We start from the raw sequence: 22361 nt of genomic DNA, 5'->3' as shown, positions 1-22361 counted from the left end.
AACCCTTCCATTCGGAGTTTTTACCAGGGCATGCGTTCTCAGCTACCACAATTTCTAATGAACAATCATTTAACTGATCAAATTATTAGCCAGCGGTTACCATACAAGTATGTTGTTCAGTACTGCCAGATTTTCTTGTGCTTCAAAGAATTTTAAAAACCTGACTTTTTATATGCAATCTCACAGTTGTGCGGGGTTGGAAATGAAACCAAGATACTTTGAAATACAAGGTGGGTGAAACTCACACCTGTATAGGCCAGATGTGGCCCGAAAGGGGTCGGCTGCGCCCCTGTGCCCTGCAGGGGTGGCTGGGCCTTGAAGAACGTGGAGTGGACGGTGCCAGGCGTGGCTGGATTTGAGGGGAGGAGTCTCCTTCGCCAGAACCACTGCTAATTTACACTTCGCATCCAGTGCAGTGCTTGTGGCGGTTTGTTGACACAAGGAAAAAGGAAAAGCAGCGTTAAAGGAGAATCGTACGATCTCTTTGAACAGGTGGTACAGCAGCCTGCTGGTGCATTTGTTAATCTCACATGACCTTTGACCCCCTTAGCAGCCCGTGGGGCAAGAACCCTTGGATGCCTTCCTCCAGACGCCTGGCCTGGGCCCTGCTGAGCCGCCACCAAGAGGTGCTGGGTTAGCAAGGGTTTAAGTGGGAGAGCACAAGAAATCGTGGCAGGTTGTTTCTTCAGCTCCGTGATCTTTGCATGTGCAGGGCAGCTCATCCCCAGTATTACCTGGTGGTGCCTTCGGCATGTCACACGTGTGCATCTGTGTGCTGGGGACGCTTGCCTGTCACCGCTGACTCACTGCTCTTGTCAAGCTCCTCAAGCATTTGAATCATCCTCTCAGCACAAGCCAGATCACTGTCTACGTGACGTGGCCCCCAGGGGGCGGTCCTGGGGTGCGCGGGCTGCCCCCCCAGGGCCCGGGTCTCCGCCTGCCCAGCTGCGCTGCCCCGTCTCAGGGGCGGGTAAGGCAACCGCAGTCTGCCTTCTGCGTCACGGGTGCCGCGGGCTGGGCCCCTGCCTGGCGCTCCCCTGGGAGGCTGAGGCCTTCACGTCCTGCCTGCGCCCCTTGTTTCAGCTGTCACTCTTGTTCTGTGCTCACCCACTAATGAAAACAGTGGGCCTGGCCCTCTCGGCCCAGCCTCCCCCCTCCATTCACCCCTCTCCAAACGCTCGCCGTCCCGGCTGCGCTGTCTTGTTCTGCGCTCCTGGAGGGAGAGCCTCCCGAGGCTCCAGCCGCCGGTGGGGGGTGGGTGTGGGCCTTAAAGCTCAGCCCGCGGGGCCCAGCTTGGGGCGGGCAGCTCACGGTCAGGTTTCCCTGGTGCCCCGCGGCCCCGCCGGGGAGCGCACACTGCCCGTTTGTGGGGTGGCTTCTATTGAAGGGTGTCCCGTGACAATGTCCAGGGAGCCGAGCACTGGGCCAGAGGGCATCCATGTGTGTTGGGCTTAAATTGAGAAAGCCCTGAAAGAAGGCGCAGCTCATGGGCCTGTGAACATCAAAGCTTTCAGAAATGAAAGACCGCGCCGCAGTGAACTTGCTTGGCAGCAGTTCCGAATCACCCGGCCTGCAGATCGGCTTGTTCGCCGGCGCGTCTCCAGGCGCACGTCTCCGTGTCAGATCTGCAGCTCAGCCCCCGCGAGCGTAGCAGGAAAATAAACCACATCGAGGCCCTGGCTGGGGGCCGCAGTTCAGATGCGTGCGCGGTGATCAAATATTTATAATGATGGGGAGGGCGTTTCTTTAAGAGGAGTAGAAGGGTTATATCCTTTGTAAACAGTCTCCTGTTATTCCGTATAAAAAATCATCTTGTTCTGCCTGAGATGGTCTCCTGGGCAACACAGCCCAGCGGCAGAGGATGCTGCCCTGCCCCTCCGTTATCAGTCGTGACCTTCCCAGACGTTCTGTGACTGCAGCAAAAGCACCTCGAGCCCCGGGCAGGAGGACCCCCCTGCCGCCGCGGAAGGAGCAGCGGCTCATCTCCAAGGCACGTGTCTGTGGCTCGTTAGCACGGCGTGGAGAGCGGCCTGGTGGAGAGCCTGGCTCTCTCCCAGCACCTCCAAGGAGAGGCGCCTTCAAAAGGGAAATGTTTAGGGGACTCTGCTCCGTCACATCATTTATTCTTGCAACAGCCCTGTGAAGCGCCATTACTATGATGTCAGTTTAGGGAGGTGGGAACCGAGGCCCGGAGGTCAGAGTTGGCTGAGACCACCCAGCTCAGGTCCCCTCCCAGCCCGCGTCGGCGGGACGTGCGTGGCACAGGGGCGCAGGGGCGCTTCCTGAGCCACCGTGCCCAGCACGCGCCGTGCTGGCTACACCTGGTCCTGGCCCCAGCCGCACGCCAGGCACCCTGGGGCTGGTGTGGGTGTGGAGCCAATGTTTAGCTTTTTTCCAAAGGGCTAGCTCACAGTCTCCGTGCCAGTCATTCCGAAAGGGTGTGTTTTGCGCGTGGCGAACTTAGTGACAGCATCTGGCCTGGGCGTTACTCCGCACAGGGCCTTTCTCCCTGCCGTCGCTGCCTTCGGGACGGCCACGTGACGTAAGCGACCTTCGTTCCGCGGCGAGCGGCGCCCGCACTCACTCACGCACCCCGTCCCTCCAGCGGGGTGCCGCCGGCCTGGGAGGGGTCAGAGGCTTATGGGTATGAAGCGAAACGTGTGGGTTGACACATCAATCACAAAGGACTGTCCATCCCCAGCGCCCCTTGCCAGGCCAGGGGCACAGGAGCCGCAGGCCCCCTTGCCACCCCCGTCGCACAGGCCTCGCCCAGGACAGCTGGTCCGCGGCCAGCGGGGAGGAGCCGCAGGAAGCCCCGATTCTCAGGAAGAGCCCCGCTTGAGAGGCCGTCCTCCTCTCCCCGCGCGCCGATTTCCTTCCGGGGGCCTGAACTTCAGGGATTCCCCTCTGCTCGGATGGCGGCGGCCTGGCTGACATGCGGGTCCAGCCCCGGGACAGCACAGGTGCCTGACCAGGACTCTGCGCCCTCAGAGCCGCTCTGCGTCAGGGAGGAGCCTGGAGAGCCCAGCCCGCGGTCAGCTCGGCGAGCCTCCAGCTGCGCCCCACCCCCGCCGTGGGCTCGCGTCCTGCCCCTCCTCCACTTATCTCACGAGGCCGGGCCTCCCTCGGCAGGAGCGCGCCTGGATGGAACGCTGCTGCCGCGGAGGCTGCACGCACGAGGACCCCTGTGCAGGCCCTGCCTCCCCGGGGCACGGGCCGCCTTCTCTAGGCAGGACCCTGGAAGATCACCTGCTCCTCAGAACGATGCTGTGACAGTCCCTTCAGAGCAGAGACAGCAATTTCTCACTCGCACACGTCGAGGTCCAGAGCCCTGTGGCTCACTTTCTAAAATAAATACAACTTCAAATATCTGCCTTTGGTCCAACAGAGCCTGCCCCGCACATGCTCGCAAAGGCCCCCTAAAGAGCGATTCGTCACACTTAGCATCGGACCAGCATTCTCGGAGTGGGAACACCTTCGAAGCCACTCACCGCGGTCCTGGGGCCTACTTGAATGCACCCAGGTGCTGAGTGGGACCGGAGCCAGGCTGGCTTCTCTGCGTCTCCGCACGTTTCCACGTGTAGCTCGCACTGAGCTACAGCAGGCACCGGCAGGAATCCTGTCTGGAGTTCCCAGCGCTAAGTCCCTCTACGCCCGAGACGAGTTTTGTTTAAAGAGCTATCATTTTCCCTTAGCCGTTAGTGCGGTTCGGCAGTCAGGCTGTGCTGCCCGGAGCGCGTCACCACAGCGAGGTCAGACTGCGCCTCAGTAGCGGGCGGCAGCGGGGCGGTGCCCTCAGGCTGACCTGGGCCTCACGCGTGTGCATTCCCCCCACCCCCCACCCTCGCGGAAGAGTGCGGGAAACCAGCTCCCGGTATGAGCCCCCCCTCTGTGGCCCGACGCAGGTACCGCCTGGCCGGCCTGCCCGGAGAGCACCAGCAGAGGAACATCACCAGCCCCGAGGTCAACTACTGCCTGGTGACAGAGCTGATCATCTGGACCCAGTACGAAATACAGGTGGCTGCCTACAACGGGGCCGGCCTGGGCGTCTTCAGCAGGGCGGTGACCGAGTACACCTTACAAGGAGGTAAGCGGCTTCCCGCCGCGCTGCGGGTCTTCGTGGGGGAGCAGGGTTTGCACGGTTTGCACGGTGTGGCTGGAGCATCTGGGGGTACATACAGAGGATCCGACCCCTATTTGATTTAACCGCGCCACCGATTCTGACACGGCAGCGATCCGGTCACAGGGGCCGTGAGCTCACTGCTCCTCCCCGGCCACCGAGGACAGGTAGCAGCAGCACACGCCCTTCCACGCGTCCTCCGGGTCTCGATGAGTGCTCCTGGGGGATGGGCCTTTTCTCACGGAAGGGCGGTCTATTTGCATCTTGGAGTCTGTGTGCTCCTGTGAATGTCTTTCAAAGACGAAGGCTTAGAATTTTGTTCTTAGTGATGTGATGTGATTAGTAGTAATGAGGTTTGCCCCTTGGTGTTCCTTATGGTTTTCTTTTTCAGTTACACAAGCAAACCATTTACTAGATCAGTAAAACCTCTGCCCCCAAAATAGCCAGAGGGGTTGTCATAAAACCAGGGGCCTCACATCTCGCCCCCGTGCTGAGGCCCAGCAGCTGCAGGCTCTACACAAGCGGGACCCCCGCTGTTTTCTGGAGGGTCCGGCTCGGCCCCGGACAGAGCTGGACATTGGCGGGCGCCTTGCATGTCGCTGCTGGCGGTCTGAGCACTGAGCAGGCCCCCTCGCAACGCACCTGCACGCTCCAGGCTGCCCACATCCGCGCCCAGGGGAGCCGTTTTCCCACAGAATCTAGACCCATTTCCATCCTCTCTCCTGACCCGCAGGTGTGGTTTTATTTGCTTAAGCATTTTTATTGTTCCCAGGCCTCAACCTTTTTCAGATGACAAGGTTTCTAACTGCCCGCTTCTCTCCCCAAATCCTGCCTGAGACCTAACGTTCCTTGATATTACATGCTGTTATTACCATCCCTTATTGATCAGCTGTCGGCTGTCATCCCAGGGTCCATATGTCAGTCCTCCCTGATAAATTAAGTGAGGTCGGGCTGCATTCACAGTGAGCAGCAGAAACGCTTAACATGCAAGTCAAGCAGGGAGGCTGTTCGTCTGCGAGCAATTCTTAATTACTCCCTGGAAAATGGAAATACCCGAAAACCTGGGCAATTGGTGTTTGCTTTGATTAATCCATTTAATAAGATAACAATAAATTTTGAAACACTTAAAATGACGAATATTGCTATTAATAAGCCCTCTAACTTTGAACGACGACCGCCTCACCCCGTCACCAGCGCGGTGGTGCTCCACCCAGGGCCGAGGGGAGCAGAGCTGCCCCCACTGGGGACCGGCATCGAGGGCCCAGAGTGTGGCTTGTCTTCCATTGGCAGTCACCCTGCCTCAGTCCAACACGGTGCGCCGCCGACCCCTGACGTCACCTGAAGGCACGGCCGCCTGTCACAAACCCCACTGTCCTTGCAGCCCCTTCACCGCTGAGACAGTGGCCGTGCCTGGTCTCTCTGCGGGGTTCCTCCCACGTTCTCTGCCTGGGCCGACACCAGGGAAGCAGCGTCTGCTTCACGTGCACGTCCTCACCGCCCGGACGCGCCACGTCCCCCTGTCCCAGTTGATAGGCTTGGCCAGCAGCGCCCCCGTGGCCGCGTCGGCCTCGGCATTCCAAAGCGCGACGCCCAGGCTTAGGGACCGAGCGGCCCCACTGGAATGCAGCGCCAGCCGGCAGGCTTCCCAGGGCACAGGGAGCGGCTCCTTCCGCGCGGGCAGCTGCCGGGGCACCTGCTGGTCAAATCTCCTCTGCGAGTCCGCAAGCCGAGCCAGAAAATACCTTCAGTTTGCTCGAGAATCCCTCTCCAAGAGCCCCCGGCGGTCCACGTGCGCCAGGGTGCGAGTGGAGCAGGCCCGAGGGTGCGAGCCCCACCTCCCTGAGCGCCCAGCGCCCCTCAGGCCTTCCCTGCGGCGATGTCCCACCACAGCGGCCCCGTCGGAGTCCGTGGTCCCCCGAGGCCTCGGCCGCTCAGGGTTGGTGCGGAGGCAGCCGCCTGGTTCCAGATTCCATTTATGTTAACAGTTGTTCAACTAAAGGTAGAAGCTACCAGAAGAAATGACTTGACCGTGGCGTTATCAGGGGAGCCTGCGTGTGGAACACGCTGGAACCCGCCGTGAAGGCCGCGCCGCTCTGCCCCACAGACAGGACTCCACTCCTTTGCACACACGCGTCACGGAGAGACAGATGTCAGCGTTCCTACAGAGGGCCCAAAGACAAATTATGCTATAAATCATCATTTCAAGCACACCGAAGCTGTAATTTTTTTTTTCTGGTTTTATTTCTTTATCGTTTCTCTTCTTATAACAGGTATTCTTGTGCTGTAATGATTTATTCTGGTTTCAGAACATTACCTTCTAATGAAAGAGAAATATTTTATATTTAAAAAGAAATGGAAAAAACATTTGGTTACCCACATCTCCGAAACATTAGTAAAAGCTCCAAAGTGTTCACTTGGGCTTGGAAAGGGTTTGAAGTAGGATTACAAATGAACAGGCTCTCTCTCTGCAAGCAACACTCTGCTCTCCTCCTGGGACGCTCTCCCTGCGGCGCCGACGGCATTGCACAGACGATTGGCTCTCAGTTCGCGAGGCTTCCCGACCTCGGGCGCACCTGCCGAGGAGGGTGATGCGCCCACCTCTGCCTGTAGCTCCGACCACACCAAGTTAGCGCCACACGAAACAAGCCGGGATGCCCCGTCAGGCCTGGCTCAGGTTGGCCGCAGAGGGCCCTGAGGAAAGGGCAGGACGGGAAAGCGGCAGGTCAGAGGACGCCCCGTCCACCCGGCGTCGCGGTCCTGCGCCGGGCCCTGGCCCTCATTCCCTCCCTCCATCCCTCGCCCGGCCGCCAGGGAGAGAGGCGCCCCTGCATCCACTTCACAGAGCGGCAGCTGGGGGCGGAACCAGCTCTCCGAGGCCACGTCGCTAGGAGGTGCAGGGAGAGCCTGTCGGGGGTACTTTTTCCGTCCTGCACGTATCAAACGTGGGCAAAGATTGCTTCAGACCAACGGCTTGCGTATGGAAGAGAAAGAAACAAAATCTCACCTTGCTTGTGTCCCCATGGCGGTGGGTTGGCAGGAGCCTGTGGACAGTCTGCACTGCGACCCACAGCAGGGAACGGAGGGCCCGGGTGCCGGCCCTGTCCCCGTGCGGGTGACCTCGTGAGGGGGAAGGTTCCTAGGATGAGCTGTGCCCCTCTGCTGTCCCTGGAAGACAAGGGAAAATCAAAGCGACTTTCAGCCCCAAGACCTGCGCGTTACTTTCAGCTGCATAGACCGGTGGGAAGGCCCCGAGGGCAGGAGCTGCGCCCGCCGGCCATACTCTTGTCCAAACCCCAAGCCAAGCACCGTACCTGCCCCGTAAGCAAACAGAGCCCATGCAGGTGTCTGGTCACGGGCAGATGCCTCGAGTCCCCGTTTCCGGCCCCAGCTCTGAGCTGATATGGTCCCCACACTCAGCACGACACCTGCCTCCTCTCCTGCCTCAGAGAGCCCGGGACCTGCCTGTCTGTCCCCGCGCGCCCCACCTCCCTGGCCAAGAAAATGGTCCCAGAGACTTCCTCCTCTGTGCCTGGCAAATAAAGAATTGGGAAAAATAAGTTCAAAAACGGACACACTGAACGTTTTAAGTATTAGTGTGTTTTCTTATGCAAGCCATAAAAAAAGATGCCCGAGATTATTTGTCCAAGATTTGCTGTTCCAATAACGTGTTAGAAATGTTTAATGCAGCGAGACACCAGGTGCTTTGTAACCACAGGAGCCATAACAGCACGAAAACTCAGCCGCAGCCTGTTGTGATCTGGAATTAGTGCTAGCACGACGCCCAAGCTCTGGCGCACACCCACAGTGCGCGTGGCCAGCCTTCAGCCCCTTCACGGGCCCACCCCTGCCCTGCCGGAAAAGCAGACACACAGAACTCTGCGGGTGACCCTCCGGAACACACCCTCGTACACTCCCGAGAGACACTTCGGTCCCCAACATTTCAAATCGTGCTTGAAGGGCACTGAGAAACCGTGTGGGATTGTGGCAGAGCCACGCGGGTCTGCAACCCTCCACGGCGGGAGGCCCTGCCGGGCGCAACTGCCCAGCCGGCAGCTCCACTCCCGGTGAACAGAACCTGAGCAGCAGAGAGGAGACGCTGGTTCTCTCAGCCGGTGGCCCTGCGAGGCCGCTCGCCAGCCAGAAACGCGGAGCTCACACACGAGGGCGAGGAGAGAGGAGGCGGGGAGGCGGGGAGACAGCGAAGCTTCACGTCGAGCTGCCGCAGACAGACAGTGTTACTTCAACAACACGCCCGGCGGGTTAGAACGCAGACGTCATGTTAGACAATGCGCTACCCTTCCATTCTGTGCTAAATTCAGCTAATTTTATCATAGCCCCGTGGGCTGCATAGGGTCCCTGGGCTGGGCCCGCATCAGCTCGATGGCAGTGACAGGCAGGCACAGACGCCAGCCCGTTCCGGCGGCTGGCGCCCGGGCGCCCACGCCACCGCCCCACGAGGCCCCGCAAATCACTGGGTTTATCTTATTTGACAGGTTGTGAGCCTTCAGAGCTCAGATAGCTTCTTGGCCAGCACTGGTCTCTGGATTAACCATTATTTTAAGCTGATCCTCCCATTTACGTAGGCTGAAGAGAAGATGAATTGTAACACTAAGCTAGAATTTATTCAGAGACGTTGCAAATAAGCTTTACACCATCTGCATAATATTGTTTAAGTACTTGAATGAAATATCAGAAAAGAAAACAACGAGCGTCTCTCCCTCGGCTGCGGAGGACGGTTCGGGAGCAGTGCCACGAGGCACGACGCCCAGCCCTGTGGGCTGCAAATGGTGGGAGACACTCCCGGTAGGAGAGGTGAGGAAGGGGCTCATGGGGACAAGAGTGGGCTTTCTGTCAGCCAATTAGGTAGGCCCTAGACAGAATGGAAGTAAAAAGCAAGGGAGTGGCGCAGGGACCGAGGAAGAGAAGCAAGGAAGGCAGAGGGAGGGAGGAAAGAGAAGGGAAGCAAAAAGGCCGCTCTAGGGCGCTGAGACTAGGGCGGTGCTCAGAGTCTGGTCACCTGATCAAAATGCAGAGTCCCAGGCCCTGTCAGGCGCCCTGGGGCAGGCCCACCACGTGCGGGTCAGCTGGCCCCCCCGCCCCCAGGCTCGCATTTGAAAACTGCTCCTCCGAGCTCCATGGCTAGAGGTGTGGGCCACCGAGGAGCCCGCCCATCCCACGGCACCACAGGCTGTGCCAGGGCTTGGTAGGGGGGCTGCCTGCCGCTGGAGGAACGCAGCAGCCCACACGCGACCTTCTGCCTGCACTGCGACCCAGGAGGCACGAGGCCCCGCGGGCGCTGCAGGATGAGGGGCCTCCCACAGAAAGCCTCAGCTGGGTCTTTGGAAACTCGGACGGTTGGGCAGAAAGAAGGCCGGGTCTTCCTTGAGATAAAGGTCATGACTCGGGAAAGAAAGGGAGCTTTGGGTACGACCCGGGACTGAGGAGGAGTGAACCGTCTGGGCCAGGTCCGCCAGTGCGGGCCCTCGGCTGTGGGGGGCCGCGAGCCCAGGGCGGCTTCTGCCCGTGTCTCTGTCTCCGTGCGTTGGAGGTCAGCGGGGCCGGAGCAGGCCTCATGGGGCTTCTGCAGGAACAGCAGCTTTCTGAGGAGGGACGGCCTCGTCTCTGAACGGGGGAGGAGAGCGCATTCGTCAGAAGCTTGAGAAGTGAGGGATGGAGGGGAGGCTCTCAGGCGAAGCTGCGAAACCCTCACCAGAGGGCGCAGGCGCGGCTCTACCCAAAGCAGGGAGCCAGGTCACCGCAGGCCCTTCCAGACGAGCCGCATCCTGCCAGTCGCGCTCCCTTTGATTTGGGGCCAAACGCCGCACTCATCCTGTAGCTGGACTTCCACTCACTCATTCGTTCATTCACCCACTAAGTCACTTGGTGAGCGTGCTCGTGGCCAAGATGGATTGGCGATAAGACAGTTGGATGGCTTCCTAGGGCTCGGCTGTGCCCCGAGTGTCATTTACTTGATCAACCACCACTTGGAGGGTGACTTCAGTTGCAAAGCCCATCATTCTTCCGGGCTTTTCTTGGTCGCGCTCCTGCCGGTGACTCGGAGGGGAAGGAGCGGGCATGCCTCTCAAGGCCGCCGGGCCACGGCCGGGGTGATCCGCATATTTCTATCCCAGGTCAGAAATCAAGAGTGAGCCGTCCCGTTAGGCCAGTGGTTGAAGTCAAGTGAGATGTGAAAGGACCCAGCCCAAGCACGGCATGTAGACGCACACGGGCCGTCATGGAACAACATGACATGTACGTAAACACGACAGAGCCAAAGCCGAAATTTGGGCAATTCACACGGGGCACAAAACCAGAAACAAAAACTGGACCCCAAAAAGGTTTCAGCAGTCGTCTTGGTGGTGGTCGTGCTGGGTGCTGGGTTTGATTTTTAAGGTGGTCGTGGCGAGATACAGCAAATAAGCGTCATGCTAACAGCCTCGCAGGTCACCTTTGGGAAATTGTTCAACACTGAGTTTGTATGACGTTTCCCAGTCAAAAATCTCAGATTTCTAGGGAGAAATTTGACCTTGAGGGGTGAAGGTAACTTTTTCACTGTCTGGTTATATTTCCAGGCCGTCATGCAGTTGAACCGCAGGCCTGTGGCCCCCAGACTGGCTTCTTCAGCCTGCCGTATGCAGGGCACGCATACAGGTGTGCGTTTCTGACTGGCTGTTAACAGCAGTTTACTGCTGTGGAAACGGACAGGGACACACGGCCGTCTCTGTGGCCCACCCACGCGTGACCACTGAAGGTGACGCTGGCGCCTCCTACGTGCCACCCTAAGAAATCCCATCTTGGGGTGAGAGAAATGGCCGTTGCTTGCCGGGTCGCAGTCGTTCCTGACACGTAACACAGCCGTACCTACCCTGCCCTGTTGTGCCCTTTCACATGTCCTCGTGGGCGCCCCTGGGTGCTGGTGCGCACACCACAGCCCCTCGCCCTTGGCTCTCAGAACGAGCCAGGGTGCGGTCAGACTTAAGACAGGCTCCTGCTCGCACCCTGGGCAGACGCGCCCTCGGCGAGCACCAGCTGGTCGCAGTCTCCGTGGACCCGTCTTTTCTCAGGGGCGGGGCTGCCTAGGGCGCGACGGTGAAGACCTTCCAGCCCCCGCGGCCCCCCCACAGGGCGCCTTGCCAAGAGGGGCTTCTGGCTGCAGGCCTTTTTCTCACTGGAGGGAATTTCTAATCCCACTGTCCGCAAACTCCTGAATAACTCTGCTGCCAAGAATCAGGAAAAAGAGAACAGGGCCGAGGAGAACTAGAGATCTTCTGAATAAAGCCCAGGGTGTGCAAGGGGGTCTCAGGCTTCCAAACCCCTGGCCTGTGGCTCCGGGGATGGAGCCCCCAGGAGCTGTGGCGGGCGGGCTGCTCAGGCAGGCGCTTCGGGAGGCCCCCCCACCCCCCCACCCCCGCTGTACCGCCAGGTCCTGAGGACGGGGCGTGGCTCTGTGGCGTGAGCCGTGGACCCAGAGTTCTTTCGCACGTGGACGTCCACCTTCCTAACCCCGTCTGTTACAAAGACTGTCCTTTCTCCGTAGAACCGCCTTTGCACATTAATCAAAACCCAGTTGACGTTGATGTGCGTGTGAGTGCTTTCCGGGCTCTTGTGTCATTGATCGGTGTGTCCATTCTTCTCAGTGACACTGTTTTAATTCTTGTAGGTTTAGAGTTTGTATTGATATTATGTACTGAAGGTTGTCCAATTTTGTTCTTTTTCAAAATTGCTTTGGCTTTTTAATTCCTTCACACTTCCCTATAAATTTTAAAGTAAAAATTTCAATTTCTAAAAAAATCCTAGCTGCCACATCGATCCGGATGTCATTCAATCCAGAGATCAGTCTGGGGAAAGTCAACACCTTTGTTACGTTGTCTCCCAGCCGGTTAACATGACGCGACCTTCATTTCCCTGGGCCTGTGTTTTCTTTGATCGTTGTTCTGTAGTCTTTAGCATACAGCTCTTGCATGTAGTTTGTTAAATTTATATCTGTTTCATGTCTCCATTGCTATTTAAATGGTATTAACTTTTTAATTTTAATTTCCAGTTGTTCATTGCTTATGTCTAGAAATACAGTTGACTCTTGACTCAAAAATGTTCTTCATGCACAGTTACATGGTTTGCATACATAGAGGGTTCTTTGTTCTGCTGTTTTTCCCCTTTTCAGTCTTTATGCCTTCTAGCTCTTCTTTCTTGCACTACTGCACTGGCCCGTGTTTCCCGAGTCGCAATAGTCAGGGAGACACCTCTGCGTTGCCCCTAATTCGGGGGAGACGTCCTTCCTAAGTGCGCCGTCACACGGGTGTCACAGATGTGCGTTCTCAGCTTGGCGAGTTCCGACTTTGCTGAGAGGCTTGTTTGGTTTTTTTTAATCACTACTGGATGCTAAATTTTATCAAACACTTTTTGGGTTTTTTTAATCACTACTGGATGCTAAATTTTATCAAACACTTTTTCTAAACCTATTAAGATGATCATATTTTTCTTGATTCTGTTGATCTGGTGAATTACCCTGACTGATGTTTGTTGAACCAGCCCTTGCATTTCAGGACGAACCCCACTTGATCAGGATAAATCATGATGTTTACAGGTCGTTGAGTCTGCTTTTGTAGGATTTGACGAAGTGCATCGTGCACCTGTGCTCCCAAGGGCCTGGGCCTGCAGCGCTCTCTGTGCCCGCCGGCCTGAGTGCCGGTGACGCTGTGGCATCGCTTCTACCCGTCTTCAGAGGTTGGTGGAGCTCGCTGGTGCGCCTCATGTGCTCAGAGGGTTTTGTTGTTGTTGGAAGGTGTTAGTCATATATTCAGATACTTAATAGTTACAGGACTACTCAGGACCTCTATTTCTTCTTGAGTAGGTTTTGGAGGTGTGTTTCTGTTAAGGAATTCATCTGTTTCACCTAAATTGTTGAGTTTATGAGCATAAAGATGTTCAAAATGTTCCCTATTCTTTTAATATCACTAGGATTTGGAGAGGTTTTCTTGATAGTGATATTGGTAACTTTGTGATTTTTCATTTATTCTTGATTTGTCTGGCTAGAGGTTTATTTATCTTTTAAAAGAACTAGTGCTGGGTTTCACTGATTTTCTCTGTTATTTTTCTTATTTCATTTCATTGATTTCTGCTTTTTTTCTTTACTATTTCTTTGAGTTGGCTTGTTTTGGTTTTAAGGTACTGTTATGGGTTCTTACGATAGAAGCTTAGATTCTAATTTAAACATTTAAATGCTATGAATTTCCTTCTAACACCTTTGCACCCCGTAAATTTTGATATGTTGAATTTTCATTTTCATTAAGTTGAAAGTTCTTTTTAATTTTCTATGTGACTTCCCCTTTGACTCATGGTTATTAGAGTTATATTGCTCAGTTTCCAAATATTTAGGGATGTTCCACCATCTTTGTGTTGTTAATATCAAGTTAGATTCTTTTAGGGTCATAAAACATGTATTTTGTGGTTTCACTTATTTTTAGCTTGTTTAGGTTTGTTTTGGGCTCAAAATATTTGTGTGTGGATTAAGATGCATGTGCCCCTGAAAAGAATGTGTATTCTGCTGGTGATGGGTAGGTTTCGAAATAGTTATCATACAGGTCAAGATGCTTGATGGTGTTGTGTTGTTCAGGCCTCGTATCTCCTTACTGATGTTCTTTGTCTACTTTTTCTTTTTTTGAAATAGCAGCATTAACGTCTCCAACTAGAACAGTAGATTTTTCTAGTTTTCCTTTTAGTTTGTTGATTTTGGCTCTTGTATTTTGAAGTTATGCTGCATTACACACTTAGGCCCTTAAGTCTTCTTAGTGAATAAATCACTTCATCCTTATATAAAATGTCTCTTTGTCACTGGTTCTAGTCTTTGGTAGGATATCTAGTTTTCCTCATATCAATATAATCACTCCAGACTAATTAGTGTTTTCATGTATATTTTCCCATTCTTTTACTCTTAAGCTATTTGTATCTTCATATTTAAAGTGGGATTCTTTTAGACAACATATAGCCAGGTCTTACTTTTTATCCAACTGATAATCTCTCTTCTATCAGGATGTATAAACTATTTACATTTTATTATAACTATGGATATGATGGTTTTAAACTCTTTCATCTTACTATTTCTACTTGTTTCCTCTTATTTTCTCCTTTTCTATTGTTTTTGCCTGCCTGCCTTGGGATTAATTAGGTATTTTTTAATTAGGTTTTTTTTTCCACTCTTGTCTTATTTATATCTTTTTTCTCAAAATTGTTTAGTATTTGCTCCCAAGTTTCAAATGTACTTCATTAACTAATTACAATTTATCTTGAAATATACTCATGTATAATATAAGAACCTTACAACAATATACTTCCTATCCCTCCTTCCTGTCTTTTGTACTACTGTGGACAGTTATTTTATTCTTACCTATGTTATTAGACCACAATAAATTGCTACTATTTTTGCTTTAAACAATTGTCTTTGAGAGTGGGTCAAAAATAAAAAAAGTATATTATATTTACCTTCATTTTAACCATTTCTGAGTCATCATTTTTATTTGCATAGAGCTAAAGTTTCGGCGTTTGATTACATATTTTTTTAACATTTATTTTTCATAGTGCAGGTCTGCTAGTAACAATGTCTCTCAGATTTTTATCCTTCTGAAAAATGTCTTTATCTTGCCTTTGTTTTTAAAAGATACTTTCACAGGCCATAGAATTCTGAGAGAATAGTTTTTTCTACCAGTGCTTTAAAGCCATCGTTCTATTACCTTCTGGCTCGCATAGTTTCCAAGAAGAAGGCTGCTGTCGTTATCATCTTTGTATCTCGGTGTGTGTTGTATCTTCTTTGCGTCTCAGCAGCATCCACACATTCAGCCCTCCCGTGCCGGCACCCACTCAGCCTTTAGCAATTCATTGAGAACTGAGGCTGAGTTTTTCCTACTCTACGGTGTCCATTGTCCCCTTCTCCTAGGTTCTGTTGCAGGTGAGCCAGCACTCTTACCCAACCCCATGGAAGGGCCCTCTCTTCCTAGATTTCAGACTGCCTGTTGCCCTCTGCCAGCTTCCTATGGGCTCACGGAAAGTTATGATTTTATAGCATGTTCAGCTCTTTTTTACTCTTAGACAGATATGACTTTTTCCCAACTGCTTATGTCCTGGTCCCAGCCATTGCTGTGGCCATTTTTGATCACAGATTTTGGATGGGTGCTGAGTGGGGAAGCAGGACAATTTTCTCGATGATTTATGGAGGGAGGGACTGAGGCACATCACAGGCAGAGCTGAGAGACAATGGGAAGGAGAGCGTGACTTGGAAGAGCAGGTGGAAAGGCTTGGATGAACTTGACATTTTTTTCATCACTGCCTAATGAGACAAGCTTTTCAGGAAGAGAGTACTGAAAGGCACAGTGGTTTTTAGTAGGACCACGCTCTGTCCCCATGTGTTCTGTGGCAGGAGACTCTTGTCTTTGTTTCTGTACCTTGAGCCAAAGGGCCCTTTGGGCTTCTATGTCTCACTTTTAGAATGAGCTCCTAAAGAGCCGGGACTCATTGTGTCCCCTGCCAAAAGTGTGATGGGACAGCCAGCGGGCTGGTCCCTCATTCGTGACCCTGCCAGGTCGCTGCCTTTTTCAAATACTTCGGTTCCCCATGGCCTACCACACACGTTATCAATGCCGGCGTGTGGGCTCGAAGGCAGCCCCACAGCGCCCCCCACCCCCGCTTGCTCGGCGCCTGCCCCACATGCGACAGCCACACTCGCCACCTGCTCCCCATGCGCTGGGTTTCCCAGGATGCCATGCCACTGCTCACTCCGCCGTCCCAGGTGAGGCTGCCATCCTCCCGGCCTGTCCCTTTTCCGGGGCGTCCTCTCTCCCAGGCCTCCCCACGGGCCCCTGGCCAGAGGCCTCCTACGCCTTCCTCAGGCAGAGCTGGTTCTTCTGCCCCGTGTGATTGCTGCTCCACAGACAGACTTGCCGGCTCCCATGACGTGGGTCTGTCCCCTAGAATGTGACTTCCTTGAGGCAGGCCATCTGCCAGGTATATAATAGCTGTTCAGTAAAAGGAAGAAGAAAAAGTGGAGATTTTAAAAACGGGGGCCCCTGTGACAGACAAACAGAAATCCAGCCTCCAAATGAAAAGCCACAGTGCGTGTGGGAAGGAGGTGCTTGTTTTCACATAAAGGATAACAGGGTCTGAAACATCATTGCATGTGAGGGGGGTGTGGACTTCTAAACAAAACCCTGGGCAACTGGGGAAGAAACCAGAGAACGTGTTCGCTCTCCACCTCGGACCCCCAGGAAAGGCTCGCCTTTGAGTGCAGAGAGATGGTCCAGTCCAGCTTTCTGCCTAAGCCTTAAAGAATTTGGCAACAGAAAATGAGAAATAGCCCAATCCTTTTTCTCTGTAATGTCACTATTAGCTTCCAAAAACATCCATCACACTCCCCGCTCTCCACGCCGTAGTTGCCTGTGAGTCTGAGCAGCAGCTAAGAGCTTCTTTCTCATTTCCTCCCTCCTGTGCCTCCCGTTTGTGGGTGTCTCTGACGACGCCGGCCGGGAACAGTGCCCACCGCGCCCCCACAGAACGTGCGGGCGGAAGCTGTGAACTCCACGGCCATCCGGTTCCTGTGGAGCCCCCCGCCACAGCAGTTCATCAATGGCATCAACCAGGGATACAAGGTACGCGGCGTGGCCTCTGGCTGTCATGGACACCATGCCCTGGGATCGGGGGAGGCTGCGCACCCCGCCAGGTGGGGTCACCTGGAGCCCCGGGTTCATCGCCAGCCGTGCTGGCTCGGAAACTCAGAGTCTCGGCTCTCAGGGGCGGCTCACACGCAGCCAAGCAGCTCCTGTGAGAAAGGCCTTTCATGGAAAAGTCACCAGCAGGAGGCCTCTCTTGGCTGATTGGAATCAGCATGTGTACGAGCCCCTTTGCCCTGGAAGGGGTCCTCTCAGGGGGACGGGGCACCGGGTGTGATTGCGTGACATTCCTAGCACGCGAGGACAGTTACTCCTCCCCTTCCCCGCCGAAGGGAGAGTTTTGCTCACAGAACGCAGACCCGGGGATTCGGACGCCTCCCTGGCCTGAATTCGAGACACGGACACATCCCCGCTGGTCCTCACTCTCCAGTACGCAAAGCGTCCCTATGCACATGGGGCGCAGGTTCCCGAAATGCCTCTCCCTTCCCTGTCAGACCCTCTCCTGCGCGGACTGGGAGCCCATTCTAGCCACGGCGCGGTCCCTCGCCCTCTGCTCTGGCCGTAAACTCGGGAGACCTTTGGAGACGAGTGTCCACCTCATTTGCTGGGACACTCGGGAGCCACAGAGTCAGAGAGTGGCCCTTCCTCAGACACCCGGTTTAGTTTTTGTTCCATTTGGATTCAGTCTATGAGAATACTTGTTTTTCACTAGCGAGGCGAGCACAGCCGGCAACGCGCCCCGCCCTTATCTTCTCCCCAGAGGCACCTGCACTCCAAGTTTTCTTCAAAGAAAATCATATTCATCGACCGGGATGATTTTGCCTTTTTGACTCTCTGTCAAGTCTTATTGGTGAGACCGGGGCGCTCGTTCGATGCCCTGCTGCGGCGCGATCTATATAAATGCGCTTTGTGGCCCGCAGTGCGTCCACTTCCAGCCCCGCTAGCCCGGGGCTGCTCCGCGTTCAGGGGCTAAAAGGCCGCCCTCATGCCTGATGTTGCCAAAACCTCAAAACAACTCCCCCTGGAAGATGTGTAGATATACCGTATTTCTTAAGAATTGTAGCTCATGTCCTAAAACCCTCTTCTGAACACTACGGAGGGAGAAATGGCGGAAAATCATGCCCGTCCCCGCGGAGTCAGGCTGGCGTCTGAGCCAGGGCAGGCCCTCTGGACGAGTGTCCCTGCTCGCGCACCACTGCGCGGAGCCTGTCGAGTACCGGATGGGCGCTTGCTCTTAAACAAGACCAGTTCGGTACCGTGTTTATGCGAGGAAAAGTGAAGGTTTGAGGAGTGTCTGTTACCGTGTGAGTTAAAGCAGGTATTTTATTTATAAATACATATATAAAAATACGTATGTGTTCAGTAATCTATGAGAGATGCTTTAAACTCAGTATTTTTCAGTAGATTATAAATGTTGGATTTATGGAGTTTCTTATTTATGACTCTGAAGACACACTAATCACCAAATAAAATCCTGACGCCGACTTCAAGGCGTGCGATGGAAGGGACCTCTTTGTCCCCCCGTCCCAGCTCCTGGCATGGCCTGCCGACACGCCCGAGGCTGTCACCGTCGTCACCATCGCTCCAGACTTCCACGGAGTCCACCACGGGTACATAACCAGCCTGAGGAAGTTCACTGCCTACCTCACAGCGGCGCTGTGCTTCACCACGCCGGGGGACGGGCCTCCGAGCGCGCCCCAGCTCGTCCGGACTCACGAGGACAGTGAGTGCGCCTTGGCCCCGCGTCTCAGCAGCAGCCCAGGTCGGCTGTGGAGGGTTGGGGCCTCGGCCGTGTCCAGCGCCGGCGGGAGCACAGCCGGGGCCCCAGGGAGCTCCGCAGGGAGGCAGCAGGCAGTCCCCGACACAGAGCGCAGAGGCTGCCGTGGGGCGGGTGGGCCCCCGGCCACAGGGCAGGGCGAGGACAGGAGGGAACCTGGTCCCGCCACGTGGGCAGCTTCGGTCTTGCTGGGCCTCTTTGCCTGGGTTTCTCCTTCAAGTTCCCTCCCTTCTCCTGCAGCCCCCGTACCCCCGCCCTGCCTCCCTGACCCCTGGGCCCTTTCCCCTGCGCCCTCCGCCCCTCCGCCTTGCGCGCCTCCACCGGTCAGTCGGAGCACTGCTCTGCTCACGGGCCAGCGGCGCCGTCCCGAGAAAGCGCGCCCCGGGCACCCAGGCTCATTCCCGAGAGGGTTCCATACAGTTCTTAGTCTTCGAAAAAGAAGGAAATTGTACAATGGCGATGCACTAAATATTTTGTAGTGGTTAAAAAAGGCTTGAGGGAAAACTGATCATGATCTAATGCTAAGCTAAGTGAAAAACAAAATAGCACATGAAACTGTGCAAGATCCACATTTTATGAAACGCACTTGCATGAAGTGACCTAAGCCGAGAACAGACCTCAAAGGAAACATGTCTGTGTGGCGTGATTATGGGTTTTTACAATTTTCTTCATGTTTTACACATAATTCTCATTTCTACAATGAGTGTGTCCTTTAGAGGGAGAATTAAACCACGGCAAGGTTTTTAAGGTCCCGCAGGGCTGCAACTGCGTGTCCTCCCGCGTCCTCCGCCCTCAGCCCCCCAGCTCCGCTGCTTTCTCAGCTGCGGGCAGCGGTCAGCCCGCCAGCGTCAGGCCTCCCAGCGAGCGTCCCCGCCGCCCGTCCGTCCCTGCCCCTCCTCCCTCCGGGGGTGGAGTCTGGCCCTCTTCAGCGCCCTGTGCCTGGGCTCCCGGACCCTGACCCTCACGGGGTGCCCCGGCCACCCAGCAGGGCCAGCCGTGCCTCGGCCCACGCTCTGGCTCTGGCTTCCCGAGGTGCCACGGCCCCACAGAAGCACGACTCACGTTGCAAAGTGTGTCCAGGGAGCTGGGCGCAAGCGACTGCCCTCCCGCTCCCCCGGCCTATTGTTCTAACCAGAGCAGCGCATGACTCCCCGGCCACCATCTCCTCAGCTCTCGGCACGGCTGGGGGAGGCCGGGGAAGTCATTTCGGCGACCACAGCCAGGGCGCCTCTCGCACCTGCCACCCCTCTGTGACCTCGCGGACACAGCGCAGGCCCTGGCCCGGGCTCCCGCCGCCCTTCTGTCGCCGGGGCTATTCTGTCCCACGCAGAGCCGACCGAACGCGGACAGGCCGCCGCGCTAACAGGCGACCCTTCCATTGCCAGGGCCGGGAGCGGTGGGGCCCCTGAGCTTCACGGAGGTCCTGGACACGTCGCTCAAGGTCGGCTGGCAGGAGCCGCTGGAGAAGAACGGAGTCATCACAGGTGGGTGTGCCAGCCCCTGACACGGGGCGCGGGCGCAGCTTCCGGTGGACCCGCCCACAGGGAGCACGCGCGTCGGCGGCGTGGGACAGAGGGCAGGGGCCCGCCCGACGCCCAGACCCTGGCCCAGGACCCCGGCCCCTTCAGGCACGGCCGGCTGCCCGGCTCCGGCCTCAGGGTTCAGACACTCCACCTCCTGCCACCATCGCCTTTGGCAGGGTTTTAACAGCCTTAGGTTATAGAAGAGCTTTCTGGAAGGACTCCTAGGTCAGAGCCAATTTAAATCTCAGGTGGGAAAGAAACACTCTAGGTTTGGTGAAGCCAGCGCACACTGCAGCCTCAGGAGAAGGCAGGGGACCCGTGCTCCACTCTCCTGCCACTCGGGGACCCCGGATCCCTCCGAACCTGCGCCTCCTCACCCCGGGCGTCTGACACCCGCGTGCACTGAGGGGGCATCATTGAGGCCACCGGGCGGCCCTTTCCACTCGGGAGGCATCGCTTGTCAAGCCGGCCACTTACTCTGCGGGCAGCACGGTCGCCCGTCCGCTGGACACATGGCCTGTGGCGGCGCCCTCTGGGGGGCTCCCACCCAGCTAGCCGCTCCTGCGGACCTGAGGCTCCAGGGGAGCCCGGCTCCTGGCCGGGCCCTTTCCGTCCCCTGGCGAGAGCGTCCCGGCCCGAGCTGTGCTGTCCGTTTGTGGCTCTGCCGTCCCAGTGCTCGCAGGCACCGAGAACCCCTCCCAGCAGCAGAGCTCGGGCGACCTCCTCCCACACCGCGTCCCGCGGAGTGGTCGCCACCCTGCGCCCCCCACCGGTGGCCCCCAAGCATTGCAGAATCTCGTTCAGCATCGCAACAGTCACAGGAGGAGCATCTTGTGACCTCCACCTGAGACCGAGGGTGGCACTGTCCTGGCTTACAGGCCGGCAGGTGGCGGCACCAGCGTGGGGGTCCAGGCATCCGCCTCCGTCGCCTGCACAGGTGCTGGGGGTGGGGGGCTGCGCTCCGCCCCGACCCGGACACCCCCGCCCCGCGCTCTCCTGGGGCCTCACTAAGTTTCCCCACGGACCCCGGGCTGAAGGGCCACCTGACAGTTCTGTCGATTTGGCAGTGAGGTGCAAACAATTTAATAAGTATTGATATGCCAACCACTTAATTGCCATTAAAATAAATAATACACATTAATTGAAAGAATAGAGCATTTGTATTTCCTTCTAAAGGAGAAGGGCCGTGTGTTCCTGGCACCCCTTACGCGAGGGGCTCCGTGGCCCTGCCCAGCCCCCCGCCCATGGAACCCGGTGCGGTGAGCGTCCCCGGGGCCTCGTTTGCGCTCGGGGCCAGGGGCGGGGGTTGCAGAGCCCCAGCAAAGCCCATTTCGCCCACATTGTGAATCAGCATCTTCCACTCTGCCTCCGTGCAGTCTGATTTATGGGGGCCTGGATGCACACGGACAGTTTGCGATTGGATGCACTGCTCTCTCTTAGAGAATTTACTTCAGATCCACAGAAAATTATTTCTGAAGCTCCCTGGGTCGTTAGTCTCCTTTAGGCGGCCGCCGGGAGCAGGTGGGGTGCCAGCAGAAGGCACTGCCTCCTGGCCGTCTCCTCGCTGCCCTCGTCCCCCTCCCTCACCCGCAGGCAGGAGCTGCAGGAAACACTCACGGCCGAGAGCCACCATGCACGTCCCCAGAGCGGCGCGCAAACCGCGTGCCGCGTGCCTGCCGCGGCCACTGCCCCGTCTGCCCGAGTGCAGGAGCGCCTCGCCCACCCCCGTCCACGCTGACAGGCCCTCCTCTGTGCTGCTGTGCCTGCGGCCCCGCTGGGGCCAGGACGCTCTTCCGCTGCCCGTTCAGCCTGGAGTGTGACCTCAACAGCCGCCGCAGCCGCAGGTCTCGGTTTTGATGCGATAAAGCCGAGCCGTGCTGCGGCCTCAGAGGCTGGAATGGCCAGGTTTGGGCTCCAGGCTGCCAGGCCGCACAAGACGCTGTCATTTAGAAAATTTCAATGGAGAACCACTTTTAAACAAATGAAGCTGTCTGACAAGGTTGTCAGACGAACAAAGGCTTCTCCTCCCACACGTGCAGAAAAGCCCCCGAGCACCGAACTGTTTCGGTTTCCGGGGGTAACCCGCCACGGCCAGGGGCAGCTTTCCGAGCTCCTGGCGCATACCCTGACCCCAGAGGGCGGGAGGCACGGAGAGCCGGGCGGACCCCGCTGACCCGGCGCGCTCTCCAGCTCCTGGTGCCGGGCTTCCCTCCTTTGCACAGCCGCGGCGGCAGCTCCACCCCAAGGGCCGCCGTGCGGAGTGAACGAGTGGGTCTATGCGAGGG

The 22361-nt window shown here is 56.2% G+C and overlaps 1 protein-coding gene across 1 annotated transcript in view; it reads left to right on the top strand.

Annotated features, from left to right (window-relative positions):
• The window catches only part of SDK1 (sidekick cell adhesion molecule 1), a 555116-nt gene that overhangs the window by 464075 nt on the left and 68680 nt on the right, over positions 1-22361 (top strand). The window contains exons 17-20 of the mRNA XM_054572434.1: positions 3906-4087; positions 16640-16755; positions 18307-18499; positions 19939-20037. Of these exons, the coding sequence (XP_054428409.1) occupies positions 3906-4087; positions 16640-16755; positions 18307-18499; positions 19939-20037 (590 nt within the window). The remainder of the gene's footprint in view (positions 1-3905; positions 4088-16639; positions 16756-18306; positions 18500-19938; positions 20038-22361) is intronic.

The sequence above is a fragment of the Pteronotus mesoamericanus genome, unplaced genomic scaffold (assembly GCF_021234165.1).
Source record: "Pteronotus mesoamericanus isolate MK-2021 breed Mesoamerican mustached bat unplaced genomic scaffold, CSHL_Meso_final contig_1, whole genome shotgun sequence".
Lineage (NCBI taxonomy): Eukaryota > Metazoa > Chordata > Mammalia > Chiroptera > Mormoopidae > Pteronotus > Pteronotus mesoamericanus.
Note: the sequence above shows the minus strand (reverse complement) of the source record. Positions and strands in the feature narration are given on the sequence as shown.